General features: G+C 37.1%; 1 protein-coding gene across 4 annotated transcripts in view; it reads left to right on the top strand.

Moving 5' to 3' along the window:
• The window catches only part of CELF2 (CUGBP Elav-like family member 2), a 374192-nt gene that overhangs the window by 59924 nt on the left and 300753 nt on the right, over positions 1–13515 (top strand). For all 4 annotated transcript variants that reach the window (XM_065626864.1, XM_065626865.1, XM_065626873.1 and 1 more), the window contains exon 2: positions 7821–7856. In XM_065626864.1, the coding sequence (XP_065482936.1) occupies positions 7821–7856 (36 nt within the window). The remainder of the gene's footprint in view (positions 1–7820; positions 7857–13515) is intronic.

Here is a 13515-nt window from a genome sequence, read left to right on the forward strand (position 1 = left end):
ATGTTTTCATATATCTTATGCATCCATGTGATTATATGGCTGCTTCTGTGGAATTAACACATGACCCAGAGTTTTCCTTCAGTTCTACATTTGTACAAGTAAGTTTGACCTCAAATTTTTGCTGAGATGTCAGGCGTGATTCCCCTCCTTTCCTATGTAGAGAAGAGATGGTGAGCAGTTATAACACTGCAATCAATAGAAATGGTAGCACGAGCTACAGGTCAGTCAAACGCCATGTGCACCAAATTTTCTACCCAGGGCAGTTACAGTAGGTTTAATGAGCATATGGGGAGGAACATCTGCTCAGTTTTGGATTATCTTCTCATTTTGGAGAGAGACAGAGGGTATTTTCCTCCCACTGAGCTCATACAGCTCCTGGGGAAGGAGACTGTGCATCACTTCTTTCTCTCTCTATACTAATAGGTTGAGGATGTAGGAGTTGGTATCACAGTGGATTCTTCTACATGTTCTACCTGCTACTTGCTGTGCTCCAGAGAGTCAAATCCTCTACCCATAGCGCATCCTTCCTTCATTTCTGAGTCATTAGTTTTCAAAATACAGCACTTCCCTGAGAAAACACACAGCAAGAGCAGTCCCTGTGCTGCAACAGCCGTATTTGCACATCCACAATGGCAGGGAATGACCTTGGAGCAAAGCACCAAAGCAGGATGTTTCTTCATTTCTTTTCTATGCCCTGGCTTTTCCCCCTGATTAACCTGGCTAAATTGCATCCTATCTGTGCCCCCGTTACCAGTCTATAAAATGGACACATCGCTGTGTTTCTTCTACCTATTAATTTTTATCTTGCTCTTTAATACCAGAGCAAGAGGATGTAAGAGAGGAGCTGTCACCTGATGTCCTTGACAGTCACTTAGATAAGAGGCCAAGATCTTAGCTGGGATTTATAAGTAAATTGGAAGGTGTAAGGATTTGGCCTGAATTATGCTTTAACTTGTAATTTATAATATTACTGTCTTCAAAGATGTTGCGCAGGGGGTTAAAGCAAAACTTAAATTTTAGTGAAATATATAAAATAGTCACAATGAAGAGGGTATGTTTTATTTGGGATACTATTTGTATATTGGATGTGCACTGGACTTACACTGTTTCTGTGGCAAGCACTTATCACTGAATACACAGAGATTTATTTCCTCCTTACCTAAGGAGGAATAGAAAATTCAGAAGTAGCAAATTTAGAACAGTGAAAAATGCAGCTTTTAAAAATAATTATGGGAGAAAACAACAAGCATGTTTCCTCATGTCCTTTATCTCAGGCAGCTAATTTTGCAGAATGTCAGCTTGTATAGAAATAGATTTTTACATATGAACTTGTTACATCACTTCCTAAAAAAAGAGTATTTAGCTTGTACGTAAATAGCACATTCAGAGCCTGTTTATCCAGTTTCTCTGCTGCAAATGTATGATCCTTGTTAGGTAGCTAAGCTCTGTGTGAAGTTTTTAAACTGCAATGTATTTATTTGCATCTTACTGTGTGAAAGATAAAATACTTACAGAAGAATCAGTTTGAAATCTTTATTATTATTTTTTTTAATATCTTAATTTTCTTAAAAGGTTAAATTGGTTTTTTTACCATTTTGATCTTTAGTGGTGATAGGGCACAGTTCTTAAAAAACTATATGCTAAAAGCATGTGATATAGAGAAAACAAAAGCTTCTGTGGAATGTATCACATTAGCTTTAGCAAAACTGAATTCAAAATTTAAACTCCATATTTTACCCCAATGTAGCTTGTTTATTTTGTTGCACTCCAACGAATGAAGAAACTATCCAATTTAAGACCAGTGAAATATTTTGCATCTCACAATGGTATCTCAATACACACTATTAATCCTTCTAAGTCAACTCAGACATAATCCCCTATGTGATTTTAGGAAGAGCAGGAACAACAATGTATCTCTGGAGGTGCCATTTTTCAGCTGAAAAGTGAAATCAATGTCCTGACCATTTGTGGTCATTAAAAATCCCATGGCTCTTTTCTGCAAGAGTAGAGGCATTGACTCCCAAGTCTTGGTGAAATTCCAAGTAAGTAATTATATTCCTCCTGATACAACCTTCCTTTTAGAACTAATTCAATGTTCCTCTTCAGCTGTTCTCCCCTGCTTTAAGTGGAAAATCCTTCATTTCCCTTTGTAAACTTTTGTTTAGTTCTGCTTTATAGTGACAATTAGTAGCCGCCTTGTCTGTTGCCACATCACTGATGCATGTCTATGCAGCAAGCACATGTGCAAGCATGGACCTGAACAATTTAGAAAGCTGTTTATTGATGGTCTGGTTAAAAGCCACTGAAATTAATGGGACACATCCCTTTGAGTTGGTTGTCACAGGAGCCATTAACGCTGTAGCTGAGAGATGTTGCCCAGCTGGATGCTTTGAACCCTTCTCTACCCTGATTTTCTTGTGTTGCTGAAGTGCAGTGTGGAGACATTGGTGGTGGTTGGGTTTCTGCTCACCGTCAGGAAAGAGTGGTCGAAAGCATCAGGTGCACTGTTTGTTCTGGCAAGCCAGATTTGCCCATCGCGCAAAACAAAGAATAATGTCACAGTTATGCAGTATTTGGAAATATTTCAAAGTAGATCTTCCTAGTTATCAACATCACTGCAATTTGTTACACACACCTTATCAAAGCACACTTGACATATCCAGTTATGCCCACAGTGGATATTCCTGGAAAAATAGTTTTCAAGTGATTCTCTCAAACACCTCATTTCTCTTCGAATTGTAGTTATTCCTGTTCACAAATATATCCCTTCTGGTATGATTAATGCTTCTGCCAGGTGTAGAACCCTGCTTATTCAAGGATTGAACATTTCACCCAAACCAGAAATACCAGCTTAATCTTTGGGGGTTTTTTGTGGTTCATGGAAAATAAGCATAAATGATAGAACTGCTGCTACATGTCCCAGGGAATCAAATGGGTTGTGGTCACTTCTCCTGGAGAAGAGAGGACCTTCTAACCCTCCTGGTTGAAACAACAACTGCTGATCCTGATGCCTACAACCATGACCCCAGGGTTTGGATGCTTCTCTTCACCAGCTGGAAGACTCCCATATTCTGAATCTTGGGTATTTTTTGCTTGCATCTGTGCTGCTTTCTTAATAGCACACCATACAGACCCCTTCTTCAGCTTCACCCTTATCCTCATGTCCTTCTCCTCACGTGCCTTATCTACCATATGTGGGCTTTATCCTCTCCCCGAAGTGTGAGATAGAAAAAGGAAGAATGGTGACACAACAGCAGGAATGCGTTGCTGCCTTTCTTTTTGCATCTTCCCCAGCACCCCTATAGATTGCTTAGTGTGCATCCATATGCTTTTCTTTTCAGAACAAAAACTATTCTCGTTGGAGACCTGAGGTTTGTCAGATCACTGAAGGCCACGATCCTGCAGAAGTAAAAATTGTTTCTAAGCATAGTCCTGACTGTTCTGGCTAAGTTTTCTCTCATGCATCTAGCAGAGCATACACGAGTCTATCTCAGTCACCCTTTGAAACCCTGTCCTGCCTCTTGTACCTCAGTTTACGTCTCTGCAGCAGAGCATTAAACTGGATAAAAATATTGCACAGTTAAAACTCAGAGCTGTGTTGTGCCAAACCCTGCACGTAGGTGGGTACCAACAGCTGCCAGTCAGCCTCTGAGAGAAGAGCACCATCTGATTTCTGAGTGAACAAAACATTTAATACAAACACAACACTTTCCAAATATTCCGAAGAGTTTTCCTGAACAACTTTCTTTAAACAAAACTAATAGACAGTAAAGTCTGTTTGCTGATCTTTATGCAGATCTTCCCACTTCCACTTCACTATAAGGCTTTGACTAAAATATTTATACTTTTCTGCTTTGGTACACATCCTACTCTGATCCTACAGGGAGGATTCCTCAGCCTGTAGAGAGAAATGGCAAAATGTGTGTGTGATGCTTGGTTTGTCCACGCTAGCTGTCTGGGTTCTGAGAATAGTTATGTAGCCCTCTCTGGAGGGTGCAGAGCCTCTTCAGTAGGTCAAAGCTCCTCACAGGTCTAGCGAATGATTTGTAAACCCACATTTTGATCTTTTTGGAAGATGGGGCAGCATTTTGGGGTGCAGACCACCCACCCAGCACCCTCTTGTCTTCAAGAACACCTTCACTTTCCATATGTACAGATCTGCCCCAGATCCCTCCTGTGTGGCTGAACATAAAAAGCTTGGAAATTGTAAATGACCTTCCTGGAAATGCTGTGACTACGCTTCGTAATGTCACCATCCACCTAAAAGCTTTTTTTCAGGGTCTTTAGCCTTGTCCTCTTCTGTCCTTAGCACTGCTGTGCTGTAGCTTCTCCAATTTGCATTGGCACAGATTTTAGTGGAATTTGGGACAGCCCTGACAAAGCATTTAGGTTTCCATTCTCACTCTTTTTCAAGGTCATCCTTTCATATCATAGATGGGATGTGAAGACACATCGTCTTATATTCATTTTCCCTATAAGTATTATCCTTCTCTTGTTTTTTACCCAAGAAAAAAAATAATTTTTTTTTCTGTAGATACAGTAAATCATGAGTTATGTTTATTGTATGTCTCATTTGGGAGTACTAGGGATTGGAAAATTGGTTGTATAAGTCTAGCTTCAGTTTCTTGAAATACTGCAGAATGAGTATCCATTATCTTTAAATAAACTTTAAGGGTTTTCTTCATGAGTAATTTGCTCCATAAGATTTTCTTTTTTTAAACTCCCATGAAATGTATTTATAGAGCAGTGTTTCAATTCCTGATATTTATAGGACACTTACAGTGGACGTAAACCATCTTCGGCAGTCCTTGTACCATTTATTTCCAGTGACATTGCAGGGAGAATTGTGTTTGTTTTCTAGGAAAATAATATTTTTAGTTTAATAATCCAAAGGGGGGGTTAATTTTTTTTTTTATGGTTTAAATGTTTATTCAGTTCATGAGAAACCGTGATATTTTTGGATAGCTGGGAAGTAATCTGACTTCTCTTTTACTTGTGAGTCTGAGTTTTATTTGAGTTTGATCTGTATTTCAAAAATCATTACCTTACATATTTTTGTTTAAAATTGGCATTTCATCTGATCAAGCTTGAAAATGGCAACAGAATTAATTACATTAAATATGTATATGCTATAGGCCCACAGCATCTTTGTTTAAGATTCTGATCACATTCAGATTGTTTACCATTATATCAACTATTTAATAATTGTGTTCGTAAGGCCAGCATGTCTTGTAGAGAGGCTTATTTAATAAAAATTAAAATCTTTAGAAATTTAGATGCACCAATCCCTCACTGCTCTGCTCAGAAGCTGTGTTTCCAGCTTATCATCCTTTTTTAAACATAGCTTCTTATGCTTCTTCAGGCTTCCTGCAATATCCACCTGTGATTTGCCTTGTTGTCTCTTTAAGCTGGATGAGCAACTGCTATTTTATAAAGTGTGCTCCTATACCCCAAAGCAATAAGATTTGTGCTATTCTGTTATTAGAGTGATAATAGATAGCTAAAGGCTAGGGAGTGCCTGTAGAAGAAGAAACAAAGAAATGCCCAGTCTCACTTTGTCATCCAGGTTCGTTCCCAAAAAAAGCATTTAAATGAAAGTAGATGATGCCTGTGATTAGTGGTGGGAGGGAGACCATTGGAACCATTTAGTGTTCCAGTCCTTTGACAGGTTACGGGAAATATCACGTTAATTCTTTGAACTGTATAAGTTATGAGTAAGGCTTGGAAAATAAGGTGATATGATACCAATGTGAAGGAGTTTAATGAAAATAAAATATCTAAAATGTACAGCTGTATCAAATTACCTCATAGAAACCAAATCTGTATTGCTCCACTCTCATGTCATTTTCTTCTCTTTTTCCATTCTCTTCCTCTTGCTCCTGGCTCTCACCTTTGATGTCATTTATATTATGGACTTTGTTCATCGCAGGCACTTGTTAAATGCATACGCGTCTGCCTTTGCTGGAGCGGGAACTGCCTTTTCTGAGAAGGATTATATATCTGTTGGTCTGTCGTTGAATGGAGGGTGCAAGAAAAGAGTGTGAGCCATCTTTTTATTTTTTGCTTATTCCTCTTTGTGACCGCCAAACACACTTTTGCGCTGTGCCTTTTGAAGCAAAACACTGGGAGGTTTAAGGCAACCTTTTGTGACCGGCAAACTGCATAGTTTGAAGATAGAGACTCAGTGAAAATGCAAAGCCGTGCATGTTTAGCAGGACCATTTTATCTTCTCTGACACTGTAATGGAGTCTACAATTGCCAGTGTAACCATTAAGGAAAAAGCCTGGGTGGCACCATGGGGTGGTCGAAAAACCAACCAACCAAAACAACAATAACAAAAAACAAAACAAAACAAAAAGTTCCTTGTACCTGTTCATATTTCATATAGTGCCAAAAAGCATGGGGGATCTAAAATGATAAAGGAGCTCTGAATTATCGTGGTTTTAGTATAATAATTCTGTAGGTAGCCCATCAAAAAAAGTGGTTTCAGAACATGGTAAAGCTCTACAAGAACCTTCAAAAAGATCTATCTCTTTTTTTTTTTTTTTTTTTTTTTGTTAAATTCAGGAATAAATTAGGCTTCAAGGTTCAATATGTATTTGTAAGGTTTATACCCTCACAATAAAAAATGTGTAAGCTTGGTTCCATACTTAGACATCACTAGATTAATGGTTTTGAGAACTGTTAAGACAAGGAGGATTTCGAGACCTATCTTAATTACTACCACCCCCCAAAAAAATCAGATTTTTTTTTTCCCCTCCTTATGTAGAAGTGGAAGGAAGGTTTTTCTGTTCCTCGGCTGTAAAAAAGGAGAAGAGAATATTATGTTGAGAATTGTCCCATAGCACATGTTCAAAGCTACAGGTGTGAAATTTTGCAATTTGGATCTCAGCTGAAGCAAATAGGGTATGAATTAACCAGCTGTCTTTCGTGCAGTCAACTTAAACATAGGACAGAGTTTTCATAACTGGACAAGCAAAGTGTGGAATAAGATGGACCTCTGGTCAAGTCTAGGACAACAAGACCCCTTATGCCTCCTTGCTGTATTTTTAAGGTCTTATACATGAGAGAGAAAGGAGATATGGAGCTATCTAGATGTTTTCCTGATGTTTGGATAAGGTATAAGCAAATATGCTGGGGAGGGGAGCAAGGACATACAGTGGTGGTAGATCTGGGATGCGTTTCAAGGATTGTGTACCTAGCTAATGATAATATATTTAATCGTGCTTTAATGTGACATGCTGGTCACAGTAGCCCACTTCCACTGTCTCACACTCAGTTTCCCTCAAACAAATTGCTAACCCGCAGAACAGATTCAAACAAGTAAATTTGATCAAAAATTACATATCTGGAAAATAACTATTGCCTAAAACTCAATATAAGAAGATTTAACATTCACATGGTACCTTTTTTTTCAGTGTATGACATGGTTATAAATCTGTCTAATGTCTTGCTTTCGCTGCAGTACTGAAAAAAGGAACTTTTTCCACTGGAAAATTGGCCCAGTACTACGTTTTGGCTATGTAGGATCATGTAGTGCTGGCATTTGAAACAGTGATAATTTTATGCCTAAAAAATGAGTAATTGAACCATTGAGAACTTCATTCTGCTGAAATCCTTAGATCACATTCCATCATCTGTTCTTCACATTTTTGTGTATATGATCATGTGGACGTTGCATCCGCAAAGGACACATTTGCATATAAAGTTGTGTATGTGTGTCTGCACTCCTAAAAAATACAAGCAGGATAAAGGCATCTTCCAACTTTTACAGCTTCTTTAAACACAAGCTAATATTTCCTCGCTTTTGTGTCTTTCAGAGAGACTGCCACAGAGTTACCTGGAACATTACCAAGGTAAGCAAGTTGCTCTAAACTGCGTCTGTGTATCAGTGTCTCGAAGATGCTGAAAGAAGCACAACCTTTTGAGCCAGAACATGAGCTTTTTTCCTAAGGAAAACTGCTAGGATATTGAGAACTGAAGGCGTAGAGAGGAGAACACACACTGCATACCTCAGACAGACAAATAACTGTGAAATACTGGCACAATCAAAACTAAACAGCTCAAAGCGACACATTGAAGTTGCTTTGAGGCTTAGCACAGTTGTGCACCTGATGAGAAAAATCCCAGATGTGGCTTTCATCCAGCTGTGCAATTATACCCATTGCAGGTGGCTTGGCTTTTGCTTTAAATTTCACCTGAGGGGTGAGGGGAGGGAAACTTGGAGGTAGGAGGAAAAAAACACTGTGATCTTCAGGCATTTTCATTTGGAAAGCAGGAAAGCAGCTTAGACCAAATTCTTCTATGCTGAGAAAGCTTTTCATAAAATAATAGAACTAGACAAGACTCCCAAGGTGCAGTAGAGGTTTTTGAAGAAAGAGCTGCCTACATATTGTCAGAGAATAGAATAAAATTCTGTAATCATGCAGATAAAGTGTTGAGAGAAGGGAAACAAAAAAATCTGATATGGTAACCTGTTACTTAGCAGAGATGTCTGGTGAGCAAAGAAAAAGGTGCTCTCAGTCCTCTTGCATCTTCTGCCGCCAGTTTTGTTCTTCAAGGTGCAGAGGTTTTCACTGAGATTGTGGTTTGGGGGTTTGTTGTCCTCTGATTAATACCAGTGTTGTAGTTCATACAATATATAATGTTGAAAGGATATTTCAACAAAAAAAAAAAATCTGTTTTCTTTAGCCATGGTAATACATACAAGTTATTTCTGCTTCTGAGGCAGAGAAAAAATGTCTATCATTCTTTATGGTGCATGTGGTGCGTATCGGTTGGCTTGGCTGTGTTATAAAGTGGTAAAAATGTAGATTTTTCACTGTGTGGGATGTTTTTGTTTTTGTTTTTCCCTTTGCAGTGTATCACCTTGTTTTGTAGGTACAAACTTGTGTAATTTACATTAGATGTTCACTTAATAGATACCTTTCTTCCTACGACTTGCCGTCACTTGATATCCCCAGTTGTGGAAGCAAACATGCTGGTGAAATTTACCCAAGTGCTTCAAGTGCTGACCAGCGATCAGGCCTGCCTGACACATAAAAGATTTTAGTCATCTTCATTGCAAAGGAATTACAATTCTTTATACGTACAAAAACTCCATGATTAGGAATAACACTGCTTAGCTGTATCTTTCACTGGTTTTAGTGCTAAAATATTTCCAATTTTATTGCATTCCCCTAATTGGTTGGGTATTATATGACTAATATACTGGAAACATGAAGTCCTTGTACTGCAGAAATGAATTCCACTTTAATTTAAAGTTAAAATGAGAGATACAGGTGCTTGAATAAACATCCAGTTTCATACTTGCCATTAATGATTGCCTAAATGTGTTTTCTGAATTATTACCACAAGGCTTTAACTTCAACTGTGGCAAGATGTCACAAGTAAAAATCAGATTATACAATGTGCACAAGGCATTGTAATTGTGTTATAAATATTAAAACCAATGATCTTGTCTGGATTTAAAACAAACATATACAGCTGTGTGCAGGCTCTCTAGTCCTCCAGCCTTCTTGGGGATTCACCTGTTCCTGCATTTCTCTAAACAAGCAGTTCCTCGGGGTTCTTAATCTTAAGTGGTGATGTATTCATCTAATATTTTTGTTCCACTTTCAAACTTCAGGTGAACCCTTTTGCTATTATTAATTCATAACTGTGAAACAGTCTAATTTCCCCACCAACACCACATCTTCTTCCACCTTCACCCTGTAACTACTTTATAGCAAATAAAATTTTAGGTGTAGCACCTTGAAATGATGAAACTAATAACCACTTTCCCATAGTCACTGTGCCCTCTATAATGCTAGAAGTCTAATCCTCATTTGTGCAGGCAAACACAATGCCTTTTCTCATGGATATATTTGTAGCCAGGACTGATCAAATTCTTTTCAAGCATTTGTAAACCTGGTGAAAGGGTTTTCTTTGCAAGCGATGTGTGAGCAGATGTGTCTGTACTTGGAACATTTTGTCTGACTGTCAGAAGGTTTCAGGCACTGGTAGCACTAATTTTTTGTTGTCATTTAAAAAAAAAAAAAAATGAATAGGTAAAAAAGTTTCCCAAAAAACCCTTCTGAATTTTACATAGTTGAATTAAAGAAGAGAAATTAGGGGTTTATTCCCAGAAAGCCCTGTAAATAGTAAGAAGTTATGGAAAATAATATTATATTTTTCATATCTTCTCTGCTTCTATAGTAACCAAGAGAGGTTACTTGCATGCATTTTTAAAAAAGCAAACATAAAAAAGTGTCTTGATAAACGGTGACTTTTTAATGTAGTCATTTTCCAACAAATACTGCTGACTGATCTCTAATGATTATATTTAAGAGGAAGAAGAAATTACCCTACATTGTGCCACTGAAGAATATGTATGACTGATAGGTTAAAGTAGAAAAATCTGAATTGGTGCACGTCATTTAGAAGGAAACCTAATAGATTAACTTTGCCTGTAGAAAGATATAAAAATATTCAGCACTACTATATTGTGCCAGTTCTAATTTACCAGTTATTTCTGATGATTTTGGAAAGCTCAGGCTAGAGAAGGAATTGAAAATTTAAACTTAAAATATGATAAAGAAGCTTTACAATTTTTATATTAAATGACATTCTTATATCTATAAATGTATATTGTTTTTTTGAAGAAAGGCTTTCTGTGTGCAACAGCACATCAAAGAACAGATCTTCACAAGGAAAACTTTATAATAATATTAAGTTGTTCATTGCATGACCTATTTAGAGTACTCAGATACTTCTTGTTGTAGACTACATAATTAAATTTTAAATGGAACATGATAAAGAAATTATACTGGTGATCTCTAGAGATTTGAATACCCTATTTGGATCTTTCCAAGAGTGTAGCAAAGGCATACTTTAAAGTTTAATGACGGTCTGGCCTATTTTTTTTTTCCTTTTAGATGCTCTATAGCTGCTATGGCAGTCCTATTTCAAACCGTATTTGCTCTCAACATTACATAGACGGTACCTGTGATAACCAACCAAACTAAAAGTACTAGAAGAAATGTAGCTTAACCTGAGAAATCCACCATTTTAAGCATGATACAAAACAATTAATGAATGAAGATAAGCTCCTAAAATCTCGTGGTACCTAAGCCTGTAACCACCCCTTTCATAGACCAACATCTAAGCGGTCGAGAGGATGGTAAATTAGCGAGGTGGAGTGCTCAGAACAGTGCGAAGCCCCGTGGGCAAAACAGATGATATTTGGAGCTTAAATGAGAAAATACTCAGCTTCAATATCAAAGGAATGGTTTCAGTCTCTAGCCACTTCTGTTTGTTTCTGTGAAAGTTACTTTAAAGAAGAACAAATATTTTAAATATAGATTAACCACATGGATTATTTATTTGCTTAATACTAGGTTAGTAATGATAACAGAAGGAAAATTTAGGTTACTTTTTGACTTTTGTGTAGTGGCTCAATTTTACATTTCACTTGGTGGGGTACTAAAGTTTAAATGGTCACTTCCTCCTCGAAGCCATTCTTATTTACTGTCAAATAAATTCAAGGGAATAATTTGCATAGTTATTTTTCATAGAAAAAATTGTAGAAAGATCTGTGTAGCCCCTCCATAAATCTTCAACATAGTTCAGGAAAACTTGTGTTTTGAGGTAAAGGCCATCATTTAGAAGGTTTTTTAGATGTCTAGGAAGAAATATGCAATAAAACATAACAGCATGGATATATTGATGTGAAAACAATCAAGTATCTTCAGAATGGAAATTTAAATCTGTAGCTTTTCTTAGAATTGTAATAATTTGCAAATTTTATATATTTTAAACTAGTGGTCTGGAGTAGGTTACAAATTTTAAGCCCTTCTGACTGAGTTGGGGTTTTATTCTCCACCTTTCCATAAATTTCTGTAATAATGTCTCAGTTCCATTTACTGTAGAGACTTATGTTCTGGAATGTCTACAGCATTTTGAAAATAGAATTTAAGTACTGAAGTCACTTTGGTACTTTCGAAAAATGTTAACCTGCAACTTCACCATTATTTAAATCTAATGCAATGAAGCTTTTATCCAAAGGGAAAAGAAGAATTGACAACCCACCATATGACAAGCAAAATGAAATCTCTTGATCACTAACTGTCAGCAGTCTTTCTGATACCATTGTGTTAGGGAATGATATGTCTTCCAAGAAGCTAAGTACACAACGTTTTGAATCATTTCTGTCTTGACAGCCTAACCCAAGTAACTACTTGTAAGTGTGTGGATGAATTATAAAATCCATGTGGCTCTGTAGAGAGTTAATAAAACATCTATGAGCATTTTAATTACTATAAAATGAAAAGGATTTTTTCCTGACAGTAATAGGGGCATGGACTAAAGACCTACTTGACATCTCCATTGCTGTCTTCACTGGTTTTGCTGGGGCAGTGGGAGCTGGGATTAGCTCCTGTGTTTGTTCTTCTGGTTCACTTCCAGTTGAGGTCTTCTACCAAACAATTTCTCTCTCTGAGAAAACAGTTATACCTTTCCGCCCGCATATTTCGTATACCGTGGATGTCCTCTCACATCACTGATGCTGCTTTGCCAGTCATGTCTGGCTTGAACACCCATCCACCTACATCATACGTGTGTCTCTGACAATCTACTCCACAATTTTCCTTTCCTTGGTAAAATATTTACTGAAGTTTTATTTTCCCTTAAATAAAGCAGGGATTGGGCATATTCCATTTGTGACCCTCTCTTCTAACTGAGAAGTTCTCCTTGCCACCTCCAAATCCCTTCTCAAAACTCACTTTCATTTAGAGGCATATAAATAATAGGTCAAGAAAATGTTGTTCATCCCAGGTGGCAGGCAATGGTAGCTGATAACATCAAAATCTCTTGAATGTCAAACTATACGCAGCTAACCAGAGTCTCTGGAAATGATATCATCTTGTAATTTTTCTGAAACCACATCATTAAAAGGAAAATAAAAAGATTCCAGACCTCGATATTTAAATGTTCTCAAGTCAGCTGTCGTAAAGAGCAGGTTTTCCATAATTTGGATGCCTGCCATTTTCTGAAGAAAATCATTATTTTAAATTGAGACTTTAATTTAACTAATCGCTTAAAAAAATAATCTTGTTTGACCTTTTCTGTGTCTCAGATGCTTATTTCTAAATAATATTTTCTTTCATCTAACCTTTGAGCTGTTTTTCTGTACTGTAAGCAGGACTGCCTATTACCCATTGTATGTGCTGTATAGGAATGCCCTGATGTTGTTTGGTCTTTCTGAGGTTCCGTAGTGTAAATTACAGTAATTATTGGGATAGTAATGGGTTTGATGTTATTGTAAGTGAATCTGGGTTTCTGAGGAAATAATACATAAGTTGTCTCTTCACTATCCTGATTTTTTTTTTTTTTTTTTTCTAAGTAAAGCTTCAATATAATTAAAATGTGAGATGGACTTATTCCTTCTAGTAGCTGTCAGCATTTTGGGGGGATTTTTTACATCCATTTTGAAATATGTTTTTTACAGCTACTGTTAATCTTAAAACACACTTATGT

Source organism: Caloenas nicobarica, chromosome 1, assembly GCF_036013445.1.
Source record: "Caloenas nicobarica isolate bCalNic1 chromosome 1, bCalNic1.hap1, whole genome shotgun sequence".
Taxonomy (NCBI): domain Eukaryota; kingdom Metazoa; phylum Chordata; class Aves; order Columbiformes; family Columbidae; genus Caloenas; species Caloenas nicobarica.